Genomic DNA, 22,075 nt, shown 5'->3' with positions numbered 1-22,075 from the left:
AAATTAAGTTGGAAACCTATTATTCAGGAAAGAGTTAAAAAAGTTAAAAAAGCAGCAGTAGCTCTTTTACTTTGCAAGAAAGCCATAAGAAGCAAATGGGGTTTTCAACCTCGCATAACCTATAGGCTATACACATCGTTCATCCGACCAATACTTATGTACGGGGTTGAAGTATGGTGAACTGCACTGGAGAAAGTTACATACTGCGACAAATTCAACAGAGTCCAACGCACTGCATGTCTCTGCATAAGCGGAGAACCACACCCTCAGCAGCGTTAGACACTCTCCTCCATCTGACACTCCTTGACATCTTCAGTAAACAAGTGGCAGTGAGTACAGCAATAAGACTCGACGCCTCATCTCAATGGGCCAATAACAATGTGGGGCACTCCATCATTTTAAACCTCTTTGGTACATAGACTACACTATTCCCTAAACCCCAATTTGGAAAAAAACTTCCAGGTATCCATTCCATCCAGAGATGAATGGAAAGACAAAAACTCCTGGATGACAAATGCATCCATTTTTATTCAGATGGATCCAAAACAAATGAGGGAGTTGGTAGTGGTGTGTACTCAAAAAAGCTTAATCTAAGCATATCATTCCGCTTCCCTCATTGTCTTCCAAGCGGAAATTTTAGCTATCAAAGAGTTTCTCTCCTGGCTAAGAGAAAAAGTGATATCAACTTCTGATATCCGCATCTTCTCTGACAGTCAGGCGGCTATTAAATCTCTTGACGGTGTCTCAACCAAATCTCAAAAGGCTCTCGATTGTCGGTCGTCTCTTATGGAGATGGCTCAGCAATTTAACATTCACCTCTGTTGGGTGCCGGGCCACAGAGACATCACAGGAAACTGTAGAGCCGATAAACTTGCTAAAAATGAAACCTTCATACCTAATTTACCTAAAAGGGAGAAGACAGGTATACCGATAGCTACATGTAAACTTCTGCTAAAAGAAACAGCTTTTGCGATAGCAATCTCTAGGTGGCACAACTTACCAACATGAGCTGCCACAAAACTCATATGGCCTTCACTGAACCTAAAGCACTCTAAAGACTTGTTTTCTCAAAGCAGACTACATATTACCTCCCTAATAGGTGACCTTACGGGACACCCGTCTTATAGGCAGACACGCAAAACGATTAGCCTCAAATGACTTCTGCAGGAGCTGTATGGACGAAGAAGAAGAGGAAACAATCTCTCACTTCTCTGCACTTGTCCTGCTCTTTCACTAAGCCGCAAACTTCATCTTGGAGACTACTCTTTTAATAATCCCAGTAAACTAGCTAAAAAGGATATCAAATATCTTCTTCGCTTTATAAAAAGCTCAAAGGGGTTCGACTAGTAAGAAGTAATTCTCTAGATTCGTGTGGTACCACACCTTTTATCCTTTGGCCTAAGTGCATGGATTCTGAATCTGCAGCCACTTTAACCTTACTTAACCTAATCAAAAAAAATCAAGATATAGAAGGTATTAACTTACTTTATTTTTGTTTACTTTTTTAATATTTAACCTTAAAATATAATAACTTTAACTTTTCATATATTTTTTTAGTTCCTTCTCTTTTAAAAAAATTGTAAGCTTTAGAACTAAACTCTATGCTTCGTTAACTTTATTATGGCTTAATTTAAAGTTATTTAAAATACAAAAATAGCTTCTTTCTTTGAATTTGTTCTTATTTTAAATAAAAGATCACATATTTAAGTAAAAAGCAATGAAACAGAATTAAAATATATCAAATTATGTACATTTTTGGCTTTAAAATGTAGACAATTTAAAAAAGAAATCTCAAATGCTTTGTTCTTCAGCAATTGAATTGTCTTTAAACGCTCTCTTTATGGCTTAAAATCCTAAATAATCTGTTTGCATAATACATCTTTAATAAATGTTTTAAAATCTTATAATTTAAACAAATATATCAATCAATCCAAAACACCCAACTTATCGAAGTACGGCAATGAATACCTGATTGTTTCCAAAAACCTCTCCGAAGAAAACATTACTTCTCGCTTCTTTCTAGCTTCGTCTTCGTTATTAAAACTTTCTATACGATTATTCGTAGAAGCTGTCTTATCAATTGTGAGTAATGGTAAAAAAGCCTCAAATGCCCAAAAACCGATAAACTCTTTTACCATCACTTCTTGGGAAAATTGATCCCAAGTTGGAATCTTTAAAGTTGGATAGTTTAAAGTTTTTAAAGTTGATCTCAAAGCCTGGTAGTATGTTAAGAGTAATACATTCCGTTTTTTATTCAGCACGTCCAACTGTAAGCTCGTGTTAAGGAAGTAATGAAGATCAAAGATGGGACTTCCGTAGTAGCTTAGTTGAAAGTCAATCTGAAAATCATAGAAAAATGTTTTGTTTGAGAACAAAATACGTCTTTAGGGTTTGTTTGAATTCCCACTTACAAATAAAAGATTTTCTGGATCCCCTTCATCGGAATGCTTAAACATACAGTTGTTCACCCATAAATCACCATGATTTAGAACTTTGAAAGCCTCCTTATTATGTACGCATTTTGTGACTCGATCGTAAAAGTCATTTTTGACATTTCTCAACTTTCGAGCGATATTTTTGAACCCATCCCAGTTCTCAACCAAATCAGCCATAACTTCGATATTTGAACGAAAAACCGAATCACGAACTGTGTTTTGGGCATTCTTGTCAATTGTTGGCTGACTGAAAAGATCCATTACTTCAGGTTGCTTAAATCCGAAAAAAAACACATGGAAATTATAAAAAAATTGAATTTCTTAAATCAGAAGACATCCTTACATCTCTCGCCAGGATCATAGTCGCTGCATGAAATTGACCAATTTTAGTAAGAACCATCTTCGCTTGACTCTGATTCAATCCAAGACAACGATTTGCCAATCCTAGTTGAAGTTCATTGAGATCTTCAAAGACGATCGTTCCCACTGGATGATCCTGTTTGTAGATCATCCTTTAAAAAATAATGAATAATTAAGAATACATTTTTTTTTGACAATATCAGACCTTGGAACCATTTGTCCGGATATGTTTTCTGAAGCTAGCATTTTCTCAACTTCCGGCAAAACTTTTTCGTACATATTTATTTCTTTTTTAAAAACATCCATTATTTTGAATATTTTACGATCCCCTTCAACTGGAATAACCTTTATGATGAATGAGATCCATTTTGTTGATAAGACTCCGTCGTCGTTGTCGTCGGTTGAGTAGCGTACTCTGGCCCGATATATCAAACTTGTGAAGCTATCACCGTCATCACAGCCGGGGGAGAAAACAATGCGATGGATAGTAACTCTGGATAAATTGAAACCTACTAGGAGGGTTTTTTGGAAAAACTGTACCGTCAGGTGATTTGGAATGTCAAGACCGCTCTCGTCGATGATCTTCATTTTAGGAAAGTCGATATAAAACTGAAATTAAAACAAAATCATAAATTCAGATACATATTTTCAAACTTAATTCGTGTCCATTAAACACACGCCGCAATTTTAATGGTTGCCATCTCAAAGTTAATGTGAAGACATTCACATATCTACGAGTGCAAATGTAATACATTTAAAGCTTGAATATTTGTTTGGCTTCAGTTCAAATCCTAATAAACTTTTACTCTTCCTTTTGCATGAACAAATAAATATTTTATGTTTTTAACGAAAATGTTCAAATGATTCCTTAATTAATTTTCACTCTGACATGTAGATGGCTTTTTCAATCTGTCAAAATGGCGAATATAAGTAAACAAAAATTCAAAGTTAAAACGTTCATCAACAGCTTCCTAGTTAATAGTTATGATCTTTGGTAGACATGTTTATAGAGTCCAGATTTGCGATCGAATAAGTATAGATCCAGAAGATATGTTCATGTATGTCAAAAATGACATCAGTAAATGTCGGGCAGATTGTGCATTCATATTTTTGTTGTCTTTGATAGAACAATAAACAAAATCTCTTGAGGCGGCCATTTTTGTTTTTTAAACATTCAGTCATTACTTAACGTAACGTAGCAGAAAGACAATTGTTTCCGACGCACGTTTATTAAAACACCCAGACTAATGGGTGCGTTCATCTGATTTATTACCTTCCCATAGAAAGTTAATGTAATGGATCAGATTTGTCAAATTGAAAATTTTGACATTTCTCGACGTTTCAAGGTCCTTAGAGTCGAAATAAATTTTTTTTAGAAAGATGTCTGTGCGAACGTGTGCACGTACGCTGAAGAACCAGAAGAGATATCGACTTCAAATAATGTTCTACAGATAAAAAGGCAGAAAGATGCAGAAAGGACTCTCAAGAAAATTGCGTTGCCGGTTTTTTTTACCATAGCAGTTTAAAAAAAAGGTGAACATTTTGGTTAACCCTAAATATCTTACGAACCAAAAACGCTAGAGACTTGAATAAAATTTTATATAATAAATTGTAACGTGATACAAAATAAATATATTTTTGGAAAAAAAATCCAACTAACGGTTTTTTTATAAATCAAAAAAATTTGTCACCTCCAAAATTTTACGAATACAAAATGATTTTATCTTCAAACCAATTTTGTGCACTGAAACATTAAGTTTTTAACATCTGGTAAAATTTTGAGGAAAATCGAACTGACAGTTTTTTTTCAAAAAAAAATGGGGTGGCGCAACAGTCCGTTGTGAACCAAGGCCTAGTGACTTACAACTCTCAACCATTCCTGTGTGCGAGTACTGTTGTCAGGAATGGAAGGGACCTACAATTTAAGGCCGAATCCGAACGGCTAGTTTGAGAAAGCACTTTTTCATGAAAAGAATTACTCTTGAAGGATTTGTCAATTCCTCGCAAGAGGCAGTACCCGCGAAAATTATTTTTTTGTTTTTTTTTTTTTTTTTAAATTAAGGTGGCACAGGCAGGGATTGAACCCAAGACCCCTTGCATGACAGTCCAACGCACTAACCATCATGCCACGGGTACTACAAAAACAGACAGTTTTTTTTATAAAAAATAAAACCTTAAAAAAATTATTAAAAATTGGTAAAAACTGTTTTGCGACTCGAATATCATTTCAAAATTTTGAGATTATGGCTTCCAGCTAATTTTTACTTCAAATAAATATTGTTTTTAACTTTTGGAAAAATTTTGAGAAAAATCAAATGGACAGTTTTTCGTACAAAAAATAAATACCTGACAGAAAATTAAACAAAAGTTGGTAAATATTAATTTTCGAATCAAATATTTTTTCAAAAATTTAAGATATTGGCTTCCGACTAATTTTTACTTATTAGAAATATTGTTTTCAACTTCCGGAAAAATTTTGATAAAAATCGAATTCTTACAAAAAATAAAAACCTAAACAAACAAATTAATAAAAGTTGGTAAACATTTATTTTCGACTTATATATCTTTTCAAAATTGTGAGATATTCGCTTTAACTACTTTTTTCTTTAAAAAAATATTGTTGTCAATATTCAGTAAAATTTTGAGAAAAATCTAACTGACAGTTTTCTTACAAAAAATAAAAACCTAAACTAACAAATTAATGAAAGTTGTTAACAATTGATTTTCGATCGATGATTTTTCAAAAATTTAAGATTATGGCTTCCAACTAATTTTAACTTATAAAAAATATTTGTTTTCAACTTCCGAAAAATTTTGAGAAAAATCGAACTGACAGTTTTTTTACAAAAAATAAAAACCTAGTCAACAAAATTAATAAAAGTTGGAAAAAATTAATTTTCGACTCAAATATCTTTTAAAAACTTTGAGATATTAGTTTTAAACTACTTTTTTCTTTAAAAAAATATTGTTTTCAATATACAGTAAAATTTTGAGAAAAATCTAACTGACAGGTTTTTTTTTACAAAAAATAAAAACCTTCACAGAAAATATTGTTTTAGATGTCCAGTAGAATTTTTATAAAAATCCAACAGTCCGTTTTTTCAAAAAAATCTAAAAAATAGCACACAAATTTGGTAAAAATTGATGTTCGGTTCTTGATTTGTATTTGTTTATATTAGAAATAAAAAACTTTTAAGCACTGGTACTAAAATTGGTAAAAATTGGTTAACGACTAAAAATCTCGTTAACAAAAATAGATTTTGAAATCAAACTGTTTTATAATTTGCAAAATATTGTTGGTTATTTTAAATTTTTTTTAGAAACATTTAACTGATAACTTTTTTAACAAAACACGAAAACTTTCAAACATTTTAAACAAGACAAAACGACAGACGGGAAGTTATCAATGTGGGTCGCATCCCAGCCTCTTTTTTATTTACTATTGCATATTTTTTAAAGAGCAGTTACCGTGTTTTGACTGTAATATTAAAATACATCTTATTTGGAAAGATTTTTTGTTATTTTCAAATGTAAACAAATGAATGAAATACAAAAATGCCAGCCGTGCATTTCAATATTGCTTCCAATTATTTGTTTTCTTTTTGATAACTATTCTATTTTTATTGGGTAAAGTCTCATTAAAAAAGCTTTCAAATGGAATAACGATAAAATCAAATGAGTTGCGTTGTTAACCATTAAGATATAGAAAAAAAATTGAACTTTTAATGATTCATTTGTCAGCCAAGTGCAAATTTGTTTATATTTTTATTATAAACAATTCTTAAGGGAATACGGACTGGAGAAGGGGAAAGAGATTGTCTTAACATTGTGTTTGAAATTAATATCGGAAGTTCTAAAATAAGTCGCGAAGAGTGTACGTCAAACACTAATACTCAATTTGAATTGAAATAAACAATTGGGTCGCGCGAATTAGCTCATGTATCTAAACAGCCCTATTTATTGGATTAACTTTTAGCCTCGGAATAGTTAAATGATCGGGGCACTTACACCATCATTATTAATAATATATTTCCAATCCGTCTTAATTACTCTCTGGTTATGTCAAATATTTCATTTAAAAAATTCCAATCCAAACCTTTGGTTATTATAAATTTAAACAAACCACTGATTTACAACATTATTCATTTTAATTGATTGATTAAATGTTTTTATCTTCACCTCTTTTGTAAGTGCTAAAGTTTTTAGTAGTTTAAATTAATAAAAACATTTACAAATTCAAGTAAACCATTCATATTTTCTCAAAATTGTTAAAAATGTTCTTTTACAGCCCTTTTACGGTTGTCAATTATCAATACGCTAGTTGACATTTTTCAATGAAATTGATGAATTGGTATTATCGTTGTCAGCAATCAAAATTTTTGCTAAACTGTGAACGCTCTTCAGAAATTAGATCTATTGTGAATGATTCAAATTGCCAGTCTTGGTATTATGGTTGTCAAAATATTTGTTAGTTATCAAATTTTCAGTCAATCACAAATTCCTTGTTGATAAAATATTTTACGGATCGCGAAAGCCAAAAGTATGTCTACTATTGAACTATTTTTCGGTGAAAATAAAATTGAAGAAGAAAATACTTTGGAGCAAGCAAAGATTCGAAGAAAACTACGCGATGCTTCAAATCCGATGGATTTGGCTGAACATATGTACATATGTAGATAAAATATCTTTTTTAGTTACATTACAAAATTGAATTTGGCTCACTTTTAAAATCATTCAAAACTTGAGACTTTCGAAAAAAGCCTTCCTTAATGTATTTTTAGATATCAACGACAAGTTAAAACCAACGAAAAGACAACAATCCATCCCAAACATACTAAAATTTGAAGTAAATAGGCACTATTCACAATAGATTTTTGATCTTTGTTCACAATGGATCAAAAAATGATCAACTCGCTCATAATACCAATTTATCAATTAATTGACAAAATGTTTCAATTGTCAATTACTTGATCTTTGACAACCGTAAATGTCAAAATTACATTTAGATTCTAAAACGACTTTATTCCTCCTTTAAACTTTAAAACCAGGAGGTAATGGAATGGTCCAGTCAACATTTAGGAATTTCAATTACCATCTGTCACTTCTTACAGCCCTATTATGAGTATCAATTTGATAGTTGATAATGATTATACAAGGGCGGATCCAGACTTTTCATCAGGGGGGGGGGGGGCGATCTTGGGTTCACTCACTTAGATGAGTTTTTAATCACCACTTAAAAATGTTGTTTAATGTTTTGTAAAGGTTGCTAACAAAGTTTAATAATTGCTAAAATGACAACTTTAGTTAACAAAGCTGTGGATGTTTACAATCAGCCATGGGGGGTGTAGATTTTCTTGATTCTATTATATAATCCATTAACGCTCTCGTCAATTATACAAACGATTTTTTTTCCACATGGTAGATATGAGCCTTGTAAATGCTTTGGCGCCGAATCAACGTAAATGATGAATACATGCCGTTGTTTGCTTTCAAACTTGCAGTCTCCGGACATATGCTCAAGGAAGGAAAGGTTTTAAGTATGACCAAAAAACGTGGTCGTCCACCTGCAACACCAACTTTAAGTACACAAACAAGCCGAGCCCTCACTCCATGCACTCCGTCTATTCACGTCATTAAATTGGATCATTTACCGGAATGGAAGAAGAATCCAAGGCAACTATGCCAGAATTGCAACAAATTTGGTTGTTTTGTACGATGGCAGAAATGTGAAGTTTATTTGTGCTTCAATGAAAAAGGATTTCATACTTATTTTTCGGTTAAATTTACTTAAATGCATACGAAGCCATATGGCTAAAAAAATGATTAAATAATTTCTTAACAACAATAACGCCCATGTTCCGAATTTCGATCGAAAGTCAATTGAAATCACTTTTCTATTTCACGTGAAATGAAATTGCATGTTCTTCAATTAGATCGATTTCGAATACTTCGAAATTACTTCGAACTGTCAGAACTGAAGTATCATCCATTTTTATCTTGTTTCTAAAGTGAAACTTTTGCTGTTTTAAAGATGGATGCAATATTATTCTCAATTTTAAGTCAAAAAAGGAAGCAGAATTCAAAAGAAAAACTAAGAAGACGAATTTTGAGAGACAAATCAAATATAATAGATTTACCTGACACAATGTAAGTGTATAAAAATTATGTAGATTTTGACATTTATAAATGTCAAAGAATACTAGAAAATGAAACAAACATTTTTTGAATTAAGATTACATTAAATGTTAGAAAGGTTAAAATGACCAAAACCATGTAAACAAATAATTTAATATCGTGTCTATAATCAACTAAAATTTTGAGCAAAAGCTCCTTAAAAACTTTTGGGGGTTTCAATTGGTAAATTCAGATTTGTACTTCTTAGCCAGTGCACTAGATTTGCCAAAATTCCAGATAGATATTTTCAAACAGGTTCGTTATATTTCTTATATTATATGACTTATAGCTGACAATTTTATTAAAATTGTGAAAAGAAGGGTAAATCTGCCGGAAATCTAGATCAGCAGATTCGATCTTTAAGCAAAAATAAATTAATTTATCGTGTCCCATGGAATTCAACAAACAGGTTGATTTTGTGTATTCACATATCTAGATCAAAAATGAATTGATTTAGTTTACCCAAAGAAAATCCCATTCAGTATTGCTGAACCTTCAATCACACTTATTTTTAGAACTTACTATGTTTAATCCACGTTCACATGCGTGTTATAAAAACGTTTTGGGTTTAGAATTAATTTAACAAGTAAAATTAATGATTATTGGACTTTTATTTTTAATTTATTTCATATCAGTATTCCGTTTGATTTTAAAGTGTTTTATATTTGTTTTCGTAAAGAATATGAAAGGGCCATAATTAACAATCTATGGTGGCAGATATTTTGTACTTCAATTATAATTTACAATTCAACTGGTAAATATTGGTTACAATAATTTTTATAAGGCACTTAAAAATTTAACAAAAAAACAACCATTACTTCTCTGATACAGAAATAAATAGAAAATTAAATGTGCTTGAGAGTGTTTTAGTACTTGATTTCAAAAGTTAACTGAATTAAAGTGCAAAGGCAAAGTGCAAGTGTCATATTGGCCATAATTCAATTTTAGATTAATTACAAATTATTATCACTCAATCTTTAATAAATTATCAATTCCTATCAAAGCAATTGCATTGCACAAAAATATCTTTAAGATAAGATGTTTTAAGCTAATAAACAATAAAATATTAGACGAATTAATCACGATCAAGAGAATTAAAAATTCACAAACAAAACGAAATTTGTTTTTTTTTCTTTGTCATAATGACAATATGATTTATATCAATTTATTTAAATTGCTAATGGAATTGTATTTATATATAACAAAACAAAAAGCTTAAAAAAACAATTATTATAATTAATATGCACCTTAAATATAATTGAGTTTGATGTAAGTTCTCAACGATTTTCTAATGAACTGTCAAAATTAAAGACACTAATCCACTAACTTCGAAAAATTAAAATCAAAATTTCAAACCAAATTAACCAAAAATACAACCATACAATTACTAATTAGACATTTATTAAGACACAAAAGTATCGAATTTACCTTTCAACGAATAATAAACAAAATATCAATAATTACCAATTTATTGAATGGACACACAAAAATTATTTAAAATTTGAAAGTTTAACTAGAGCTCAATAAAACGCAATTATTTCAACGCACTTATAAAATTGAACTACACCGTTACATGTCAGTTTCATAAATTAAGTATTCACTGCAAAGATAAAGTTAAACTGCAACCTTATACGTCAAATTCTTGAATAATGCCCCAGCATGACAAATAAATACAACAAGCGTAAATGTGGAACTAAACTAACACGTTATCCAAATGCAAAAAAATATAATGAATTGTCAACTATGCAACTAAATGAATAATATTTTGCTTTTCTTTTAGATAAAATTAAGATATTATGGGATTCCCCATTCAAGCGTTCAAACAATAATGATGTGCCAAAGCCAACGCCAACTGTCAGTTCATTAAAGTTCGGGGTGAGCTTCAAGTTTTATAATAAAGCTTCAGCAGTCATATTTTGTGTGCTTTTAACTTTAATGCTAAAGCTTTAATAGTTCAACTTCTGTACCAGTGAGCTAAAGCTTATGGATTTAATTTTTTGAATTATATTTTTTAAAATAAACGTTGGAGACAGAGGGATCAGATATTAATTTCAATTTCTTAAGCAGTATTCACATGAGCGCGGCCAGACAACGACGAATGAATTACAAAATGTGAGTTTATATAAGTTTGAAGACATATTTCCACACAAATTATAAACAAAACGATATAACAATATAGTTTCTTTTTGATTTATGATGCATACTTTTACTTTTCAACATCATGTATTGATAAATTTAAGAAAATAAATTTACACGAACTGTCAAACTTTATTCGCGTTTCACATTATCCACACTCGCAACGAATAAAATAATCGCGCATACTTAACCTAAAAAAATCATTCTTATTTTGGTCACTTGTCAAAGTCAAATTTTATTCGCGACGAATTGAAAACTCGCATGTGAAAGAAATGTCAAAATCGACGAATATTCCTTCATTCGTTGGTAGTGCTCATGTGAATAGTGCTTTAAAGGTTACTAAAATATTGTTATTTGTTGTCATTTTCATTTTATACAGAAAAAATGTGACATGTAAGGGAGAAGCTCACTAAATGTCATTTGCAAATTCATCAATCCAAAATGTCCGTGAGCACCGGGTGTTTTTTTTAAAGGTTAATTAAATAAAATTGAGTGGCACAACAGTCCGTTGAGAACTAGGGCCTAGTGATTTACAACTCTCAACCATTCCTGTGTGCGAGTACTATTGTCAGGGATGGAGGGGACCTACAGTTTTAAGCCGAGTCCGAACGACAAATTTGGAAAAGCCTGTTTATGCCAAGAATTACTCTTGGAGAATTTGTCAATTCCTCGCAAGAGGCAGTACCCGTGAAAAAAGACTTAAAATGGCATAGGTAGAGATCGTATCCAAGACCGCTGGCATGAACAAATTGTTGTACAACAGTTTTTCTTATTATAATTGTAAAAATCTATGTTTTAATCTAATAGATAATTTCATGACACATTTTTTTTATCGTGGAAATTATATAAGCTGACAAAAGTATTCTGGTGGTGGTGGTGCAAAATCGTATCGTCACCTCCTAGTGGTGCCCGCTGGATAGCCGAAAGGTGAACTAACGACGAACGTTGTGCTGTGTCACCTAAGTGACCTTCTCAAGAAGTAGGAGCAAAAGACCAGTCATCGCTCTGAAAAACCAGTTCCAACGATCTCAGTGATGCGCAGGCCTCACAAGCCGTTCATGAAAGAAAGTTTTAAAGTGTGATGAAAACACAAGTAATATCCTCGGATGAACGAACTTATAATGTTGACAACCCCCCGGCAAACGAAAAACGGACAACGATTTACATGTATGTGCATGGAATGTGTGTACACTCAACCGACCATGCAAAGCAGAGCAGCTTGCCGATGCCCTCGCCGAAATCAAAGCTGATGTGACAGCCCTCCAGGAGATGCGATGGAATGGGCCAGGCAGTAGGAAGATTGAAGGCTGTGATTTCTACTACGGGAAGTGTCTACTCGAGGAAGGAAGTGCTGATTTGGATGTGGTTTTGCTGTCAGAGGGAAACTAAGGCAAAGAGTTTTAAGCTTTCGGGAAGTAAACGAAAGAGTGACGACAATCCGCACTAAGGCAAAATTCCACCAGCTGAGCCATATCAGCGCGCATGCCCTGACGGAAGAAAAGGATGATAATACCAAAGAAGAATTCTACGACCTCCTAGCAAAAACATATAAGCAATGTACCAAAAACGATGTTAAAATTCTCCTGGGAGATTTTAAAGCCAAAATTGGTAAAGAAGGCATCTTTGGTAGGTCAATCAGAAGACATAGCCTACACGACATCACCTCTGGAAACGGACTCAGCCTTATCGACTTCCTAGCAGAGAAAAACATGGTGTTGAGTAGCACCAGATTCCCTCGAACAGATATTAACAAAGGTACTTGGCGGTACACTACCTAATTGGTGCTTAACTGCGCGTACGAATATCCATGGAAGCTCTTAGGCACAACCTCGAGGAGAAGATTCAACGTTGGAAGACTGCAGCAGGAGGATACCGCCAATGCCATTGCCGACCGAGTATCCTAAATGTGCCCAGAGACCCACTGGCAGCTTTGCATACAATCCATCAGGAATGCTGCAGAAGAGGTGCTAGGTTTCTCACAGCCGCTACCAAGGAACCCCTGGTTTGACTCTGAATGTGTTCAGGCAAACAAAGCCAAAACGAAAGCATACAGATTGTGGCAGCAAAGGAGAACACGATCTTCCCGCCCGCTCTACATCGACAAGAGAAGGGATGAGAACCGCTTGCTCAGAAGAAAGACAAAATCCCATGAGCAGCTTGAAGTCGAGGAGATCCAGGGATGTATTAACAAGAAACAGGTGCGGAGCTTTTATAGAAGAGTCAAAAAGAAAACAACGGGATACAAAGATAAGGAGGGGAATACCGTAGTTGAGACGTAGTCAATGCTAAAAATCTGGAGAGATCATTTCAACCAGCTGCTTAATGGTGATGAATTCAACGATTCCGCCAGCGAGCAGACACGTCAAATCCATTTGGTTGAAGATCCGACGAGTGGGACTTAAGCACAGAGGCATTAGCCTTTTAAACATCGCGTACAAGATCTTGTCAAGCGTATTATGTGAACGCCTGAAGCCATTAACTGACGAACTTATTGGACCTTAACAGTGTGGCTTTAGGCCTGGAAAATCTACTATTGACAAAATTTTCAATCTACTCCAAATCCTAGAAAAGACCCAAAAACATAACCTCGAAACACACCATCTTTTCATCGATTTTAAAGCAGCTTATGACATCCCTACCAAAGTGATACGACTTATCAGGATGATGCTGGAAAATGCTAGTTGCTGCGTCAAAATTGAAAGAGACTCGCGCAACATCAAAGCCAATACAAGTGGCACCATCTTTCAAAAATCTACACAATATCTTGGATATGCAGAGGACATTGACATTATGGGAACAACCACGAGCAGTGACGAGTGCTTTCTCTAATGCCGAGTCTGAGGCGAAGAAAATGGGTCTTGACATTAGCGAGGACAAAACGAAATATTTACTGTCGTCAAATAGAGTCGATTCACACTTGGTCAAAATGTGACAAATGACAGGTACAACTTCGAGGTGGTAAACGAATTTGTTTATCTGGGTACTGCTGTTAATTCTGCAAATGACATCAGCGCAAGGATCAAACACAGAATTATCATTGCCAATCGCTCTTTCTTTGGCCTAAGTATGCAGTTGAGGAATAAGGCACTATCGCGAAGTACCAAAGAGACACTGTACAAAACTTTAATCATCCCAGTCTTGCTGTATGGTGCAGAAGCATGGACCCTCTCCCAGGCGGATGAAGGATCTCTTGGTATCTTAGAGAGGAAGGTTCTGCGTGTCCCGGTTTGTGTCGACAGGAAAAGTTACATTTGGCGAAGAAGATTTAATCAGGAGTTATACAAGTTGTAAAGCGTCTTGCCACTGGTCAAAAAAAAGCGTCAGAACGCTTAAGATGGCTAGAGCATGTCGAACGAATGAACATCGAAGCTCCAGCTCGTAAGGTATTCAACGCCAAGCCTGAGGGAACAAGAAGCAGAGGCAGGCCTCATCTCCGGTGGAGTGATCAAGTTGAGGCCGACTCACGTCAACTTGGTATTCGAAACTGGAGACAGCAAGCTAGTGATCGAGTAAGCTGGCGAAAGTTATTACTTGAGGCCCAGGAGCACAATGTGCTGTAGTGCCAACTAAAGTACAGCATAGCTACCGAATTATTCAAAGCACCAGGTGATACTCGGAAGGGAGTATGCACCAACTCATCTGAAAAATATGGTCGGAAGAAAGCATACCCGATGAGCAGAATATCGGCTAAGTTTATCCAATACACAAGAAAGGAGACCCTCTACGTCTGAAACCGTTCGTCAACAACCTGGTAGGTCCTTATTAGAGTGTCTTCACACCAGAAATCCTACAATTTACTAAATAGTTACATTACGGCAGATCTTGGAAAAAAACCCTTCAGCTTTAAGTATTGGGTAGATTGAGTTCAAAATTGGAAATCAAGATTCACGTTACACGTTTTTGAAAAAAAATATAAGAACTTTTAATCAATACCAAACATCAACCACGTATAGAGAAGAGCTCTGCAAAGCAATGTCTAGTTTTGGCATACCTGTCAAACTTATCCGTTTGTGCAGAATGACGATGGAGAATGCACGCTGCTCTATCAAGGTCAGAAAAGATCTCACCGATTAATGTCAAAAAAGGTTTTACAAATAGCGATGCACTGTCATGACTTCTTCAATATCGTTCTGGAAAGAATTGTTCAAAACTTAACCGTCAGCTCTAGAGGCACAGAGGGACATTTGGACCTCCAATTACTCGGATACGCAGACATAATTTGAAGATCAAAGCGTGATGTCAGTGGTGCGTTTTTGGGCATTGTCAATTGCGGTCAATGAGTGCAAGACCAAGTACGAGTGTATGCTGAAATCAAACAGAGAATAACTCTTGCAAATCGGTGCTTCTTTGGACTTAGAAAGCAATTGTGTAGTAAAGTCTCTCTCTCGAGCATCTAAATCCACCATCTATAAGACTCTCACAATCCCGGTTGTCAAAGAAGGTTGAGAGCGCTTTAGGGTACTTTGAGAGAAAAATTCTTTGGGTGTTTTTTAGTTCCGTCTGCATAAATGGAGAGTGAAGGAGTAGAAAACGACGAAAAGAACGAAAAAATCGATATAACTTAAAAAATATTGACCAAACTGAAATGAAACTACGTATGTTCGAAGAAATTCGACTTATGAGCCTCAACATTTTAACGAACTTCAAGGGAGGCTTAAAAAAATAAAAATGTATATGAGGTTGTCATTCTAACTTTTTTCTGCTGGTTTGTTTTCTGTCTTCGCATTTCAAATATTCGAATTTTCTATTCGTCAATAAAATCGAATCAAAGTTAAACCAATTTAACATAAATTCGTCCGAATAATATCACAAGTCAAAGACAAAAATCCAAACTGCATATTTTATTCTTCAAATGAAAATTGATGAAAAAAAATCCATCTCAACTTTATTGTGCCTCGAATAATAACCATGAACCATTCCCACATATGGCGACAACGCTATAAATGGACGGACTTTACCCCTCCCACCCCTCCGCTCCAAGACCTACATATCTACCTTACCGACCGACATATAAGAACAGCGTCCTTCGTTCTGCTGCCATCACAGATAAAATGAACAAAAGGGCAAATCATTTCATTTTTTGCAAGCCTTAAATCAGCAGGACCAGGACAACACGAGGCTAGGCTAGGTTAGGCGAAACGAGGAAACGAGAGAGGCGCACTAACAAACAAACGCAAAGATCTAAGGGTGTCCTTCCAAAATACATCAAAATCATTGTGTGGAACACATTCCATCAGCAGAAAGGAACAAACGGCATTACTGACCCAGAATTTGCCAAATTCAAATTGAGGCTGATGGTACACTGATGATTCTGATGCTGGTTCTGGTGCTGGTGATGCTTCTGTCGGTTATTCTTCAGTTCTCAGAACGTGGTCGGTGCGGTGCTGGTATACATATTCGTATATCCCTTAGCTCGTTATGCAATGAATGTGAATGACTGTGGTTGCCGGAGACGGATTTGTGTACATCGTCAACGGATACCATTGTCAAGGGCGTCATCCACCATAACCTCATACTCTATAAACAACCTATTCACGTCCTATATGTACGTTCCATACATTTGAATTCTAGAGGCTGGGAGTTGGGATAGAGACGAGACTGAGTTCTCTCTAATTTGCCACCCCTTCGATAAAAGATGTGAAGCAATGGCAATGTTCGATATATTGAGGTTGAGGCTTTATGCATACTTTGTACCACCAACCAACCAACAGACCGACTATGGAAGGGCGACTACGACGATGACGACGCACGACGCGACGGACCGACTTAGATCTTTCCAGTTATAACGAAACGAGCTATTGGCCAAAACTTCAATTACATTAGGACTCCGACTCATAGTCAGCATCTGAATAATAGTACGTATGTGGCTATAGCTATGGGTATATGTATGCAGATATATTTGTTAATAGAAATTTAGGAATCCGACCTATCCGAAATAGATGAGATACAAAATGAAGATGGAAATTTAATCTTATTAATGCTACTATGCCCAGCTTTGAGTGGAATTACTAAATATATGATGGGGTTAGTTAGCAATTACAACAAATAACGTTTTCAAAAGCGTATCTTTCCGTCGTCCGTCGTCGTAGTTGGTTGGAGTCGTCATTGGCATATTTCGTGCTCCAATTGGTTTTTGGATTCTATGCCTCTCTAGAGTCGACATCGAACATCCAGTATACCAGTTCCAAAACGGCCTTCGGTTCTTCTTTATACGAATATATAGAAAGGCAAAGCAAAACAATCAATGTAATAACAGATTATAGCCCTTATAATATATTGCATATTACAGCTACAGTTGTGGTCATTTAATAACGCCACTATATTAAAGTTATCTAGATACATAAATAGAAAGATAGATAGATACAGATTATATCTTTCAATGCAAAAACAACGTGCTGAATACGCTGAATTAAGATCCAAATTAATGTCCATACAAAGGTTCTTTAAAAGATTGCTTAAGATGAAGAAGGATCGCGCTGAATTTAAGAAAACTATGAAAATCATCACAATTCAGCGGCGTTTTAGAGCTACATTGTTGATGTGGACACTTCGGAAAGAGTATCACAGACAAAGATTTGTCATAATTCGTATTCAGCAACGTTTCCGAGCAAATTTTGGCATGCGAAAACAACGTGCTGAATACCTGGCGCTGCGATTTGCGACTTTGTAATATTAAAAATGGTATTTATAATTGTTTAACTAAAAACAGTTCATGACAGATTACAAATAATTTAAAAAACAGTGAATAAAAACACAATTAAAAATTTAAGTTCATTGTAGCACTTCTATATCTAAGCGCAGGTTTGCAAAATTCGTAAAGATTGACAACATTCATTTCATTCAATAAACTTGTCACTTCATCTTCCGATAGAAAGTCTTTTCTGAATACATTCCTTCTGATTTCTCTAAGGATGGGGAATTTTCAGAAGAAGTGGACAATATCCTCTCTTTCTGATAGGTTGCACATATTACACTCTAGGGGTAAATCAGGTCTGTGTTAAATGAAATTTAAATCTTTTAGTTCACTACGTAGTTTGACCATCATAGAAATCACACTGACATTATTGGAATCCTGAAAATAGTTGTTCTCTGCAAGCTTATGATTCAATCTGCTGTAAGTTGTTGTGTACAAGGAGTTAGACTTACTTACAGTCCGGGGTGGACCTGGGCCTCAACCAACAAGCGTCTCCAGCCAGCTCGGTCCCTAGCTAGCTGTCTCCAGTTTTGCACGCCAAGTTGGTTGAGGTTCTCTCCCACCTGGGTGGGTGGCCACCTGAGCCGCGGTCTTTCTCTACTGCGCCGCCGCCGTCCCTCGGGATTGGATTCGAAGACCTTCCGGGATGGAGCGTTGATGTCCATCCGCTCTAAATGACCTAGCCATCTAAGCCGTTGGACTTTAATTCTGCTAACTAGGTCAGTTTCGCTGTACAGCTTGTACAGTTCGTCGTTATATCTTCTCCTCCATTCTCCATCTATGCGTACTGGACCAAAAATCACCTGAAGAATTTTTCCCTCGAAGCATCCTAAGACGCTCTCATCTTTCTTTGACAGGGTCCAGGCCTCAGCGCCATAAATGAGAACCGGGACGATGAGTGTTTTATAGATGGTGATTTTAGATGCTCGAGAGAGGATTTTACTTCTCAATTGCCTTCTAAGTCCAAAGAAGTAGCGATTTGCAAGAGTTATTCTTCTTTTGATTTCAGCGCTAGTGTCGTTGTCTGCATTAATAGCGGTGCCTAGGTAATCAGAGCCCTTAACTACCTCAAAGTTATAGCTGTCCATTGTGACGTTTTGTCCAAGACTTCGTCGTTCAGTGTCCTTTTTTGATGACAGCATATACTTGGTCTTGCCCTCATTGACCACTAAACCCATCTTCTTCGCTTGCGTCAAAATGCTCAAAAACGCTCCCCTGACATCAAGCTTTCTGCGTATCTGAGTAATTGAATGGACCCTTGGAAGATTGTTCCTCTAGTGTTGACGGTTGAGTTTTGCACAATTCTTTCCAGAACGATGTTGAAGAAGTCGCATGACTGTGCATCGCCTTGTCTAAAACCTTTTTTGACATCAAATGCATCGGTAAGATCTTTTCCGACCTTGATAGAACAGCGTGCATGCTTCATAGTCATTCTGCACAAACGGATAAGTTTGACAGGGATGCCAAAACTAGACATTGCTCGGTAGAGCTCTTCCCTATGGATGCTGTCATACGTGGCTTTAAAATCGATAAAGAGATGGTGGGTATCGATTTGAAGCTCCTGGGTTTTTTCCAAGATCTGCCGTAGTGTGAATATTTGGTCGATAGTGGACTTTCCTGGTCTGAAGCCACACTGATAAGGACCAATCAGGTTGTTGACGAATGGCTTCAGACGTTCACGGCAGAGAGGATCTTATACGCAATGTTAAGGAGACTGATGCCTCTGTAGTTGGCGCAGTTTAGGGAGTCTCCTTTCTTATGTATCGGGCACACTATGCTGAGTTTCCACTCATCGGGCAAGGTTTCCACCGACCATATTTTGCAGATGAGTTGATGCATGCTCCCTACCAAGTCATCGCCTGCTGCTTTGAACAGTTCGGCAGCGATGCCGTCAACTCCAGCAGCTTTGTTTGACTTCGGTTTAGATATAGCTATCTTCACTTCGTCAAGGTGGAATTGTTGATCTGCGTCACCTAGGTTGAGTGGTTCTATCCCCTTACAGCGGAAGTCGGTTCGTCATCGCCGTTATATAATTTGGAGAAGTGATCTTTCCAAATCATCAGCATCGACTGCGGTTCTACTACGATGTTCCCCTGATCGTCTTTACAGGCTTTGGTTCGTGGCTAGTAACCTTGGGAGGTTTCTTTACCTTTTGGTAAAATTTACGAACCTCATTCCTGTTGTGACATCCCTCTATCCCCTCGATCGCGCAATTCTCATGCTCTCTTTTTTTCTATCTAAGAAGCCGGTGTTCCTCTCTCCTCTTCTGCTCGTAGAGCTCGCGAGCAGCTCTAGTCCTTTTGTGCAGCGCCGTTTTGTATGCCTCTTGTTTCGCTGCGTGCCGCTTGCCGTGTGAAACCTTGCACTTCCGAGGCAGCATCTCTGATAGCTGCAAGGCAATGCTGCCACTGGTTTTCAATGCTTAATGCAGGAAGCATAGGACTCCTTAAGAGGTTATTGGAGACTCGATCGGAAAAGGAAATGGCAATCTCTTGCGATTGTAGCCGTCTAACGTCGAATCTTCTCACAGTACTTCCTTGTTTTGGCTTGGATCGGCATATCTTTAGCCGTACCTTGGCTACAACGAGGTAGTGGTCCGAGTCAATGTTGGCCCCTCGGAAAGTTTGGATATCCTGATTTGATTGATCAGAAGATTTCCATGTCCTTTTGTGGATATTGAAATGTGTGAATTGCGTACTAGCTACCAGAACGTCTCGCCCCGCAGCGAAATTGACCAGCCTGAAACCGTTGTCGTAGGTGGTGTCGTGCAGGTTGTATCTCCCGATTATGCCACCAAAGATGTCTTCTCTTCCTAGCTTGGCATTCAAATCTCCTAAGACAATTTTAATGTCATGAGTTCGAAGAATATGTCTTTGGTGTCTTCATCTTTCTCCTCTGTTGGGGCATGCGCGCATATTAGGCTTATGTTGGCGAATTAAGCCTTGATGCGGATTGTCGTGATGCGCTCGCTCACACTGTCTTTGTTCTCGGTAGCAGTCGACGTAGTAGATATTGCAGCCTTTTAGTTTGCGTTTGCCCGGTCCATCCCATTGCACTTCTTGGTTGGCTGTAATATCTGCCTTGCACCAGTTTAGGGCTTCCGCTAATTGTTCGGCTGCACGTGGTCTGTTAAGGGACCTACCATTCCACGTACATATCCGAAGTTCGTTGTCCTTATTTCGTTTGCGTGGGTTGTCAACAGTGAATCCGTCCGTATCCAAGGCTTGTTGGTGCTTTGAAACTTAAGGTATTTTTACGTCTCCAGGAAGTCACCCCGACGGCACAACCCCCAACCTGGAGGGGCAGATCCTTAGTATAACTCCAAGGAAGGGGAAGTGACTTCATACAAGATGTTTTAAGCGGTTGTTAAATCCTCGATAGGTAAATTAAAACTAATTTGACATTCCTCAGGAAGATCTTGCCACTCTCATTATCAACTGTTTTGATTTTGTATGACATTTGTCGCCACTTTTTTCAAGGCCCGTGAATGATTCATTTTGAAAACGTTAAGCAAAAAAACCGCTTGCAACTTCAATGTTTTTATAAACAAAGGAGAGAGACCCGTTTTCAACATTATTTCGTAGTTTGGCGTATTTTTCGGCAAATATTCTTTTTATAAAGTGCGTTAGGAGTTTTTCAACCAAATTGTAGCTTTTACATCCCCATTCCTGCGATCCATATAAAAGTATGCTCTCAGCTACTGCTTCAAATCACTTAAAGTTGCTATTATGTTTTATGCCCTTATTCATGAAGCATTGTTTCCAGGTCATATTAATAGCAGCTTTCGCCTTAACCAATTTCTCCTTCAAGTGTTTATCCATATTTAAATTATTTGTAACAGTAATGTCAAGGTATTTGTATTCTCGCACACATTCAATATTTTCCCGATTATAGCTCCATTTTTCATTTGATGCATTACGTCCACCACCACTTTTAACAACCAAACCCTTGGATCTATATTTACTATTAAATTCCATAGCTGACAATACTGGTAAAACCTGTTAATCATGAGCTGCAGAGTTTCCGGTAACAAGACTATATCATCTGCGAACAGCAGTGCTTTAATCCGAATCCCTGCAAAATCCACTCCACCCGGCAGGTAGCCTAAAAGGTCATCAATGAATAATGCAAGCAAGGTAGGGCTTACTGTACAACCTTATCTCACTTCCGATACTTCAAATGTCCATACAGCAGTCCTAGTTCCTCTATATAGGTGCTCAAGAACGCGACCAAACTTCAATGAAATCCCAAGACTATACAGCTTATAGAATAGTGA

The 22,075-nt window shown here is 36.3% G+C and overlaps 1 protein-coding gene across 1 annotated transcript in view; it reads right to left on the bottom strand.

The window, feature by feature from the left end:
* Nucleotides 1-1,884: 1,884 nt before the first annotated feature.
* The window catches only part of LOC129943997 (uncharacterized), a 44,426-nt gene continuing 24,235 nt past the window's right edge, over nt 1,885-22,075 (bottom strand). Inside the window, exons 5-8 of the mRNA XM_056053105.1 lie at nt 3,001-3,404; nt 2,779-2,947; nt 2,412-2,708; nt 1,885-2,339 (exon numbers count right to left, since the gene is read on the bottom strand). Coding sequence (XP_055909080.1) covers nt 1,926-2,339; nt 2,412-2,708; nt 2,779-2,947; nt 3,001-3,404 — 1,284 coding nt within the window. The 3' untranslated portion in view covers nt 1,885-1,925. The remainder of the gene's footprint in view (nt 2,340-2,411; nt 2,709-2,778; nt 2,948-3,000; nt 3,405-22,075) is intronic.

Source organism: Eupeodes corollae, chromosome 2 (genome assembly GCF_945859685.1).
Source record: "Eupeodes corollae chromosome 2, idEupCoro1.1, whole genome shotgun sequence".
In the NCBI taxonomy this organism is placed as follows: Eukaryota; Metazoa; Arthropoda; class Insecta; order Diptera; family Syrphidae; genus Eupeodes; species Eupeodes corollae.
This window is presented reverse-complemented; position numbering and strand designations above follow the sequence as displayed.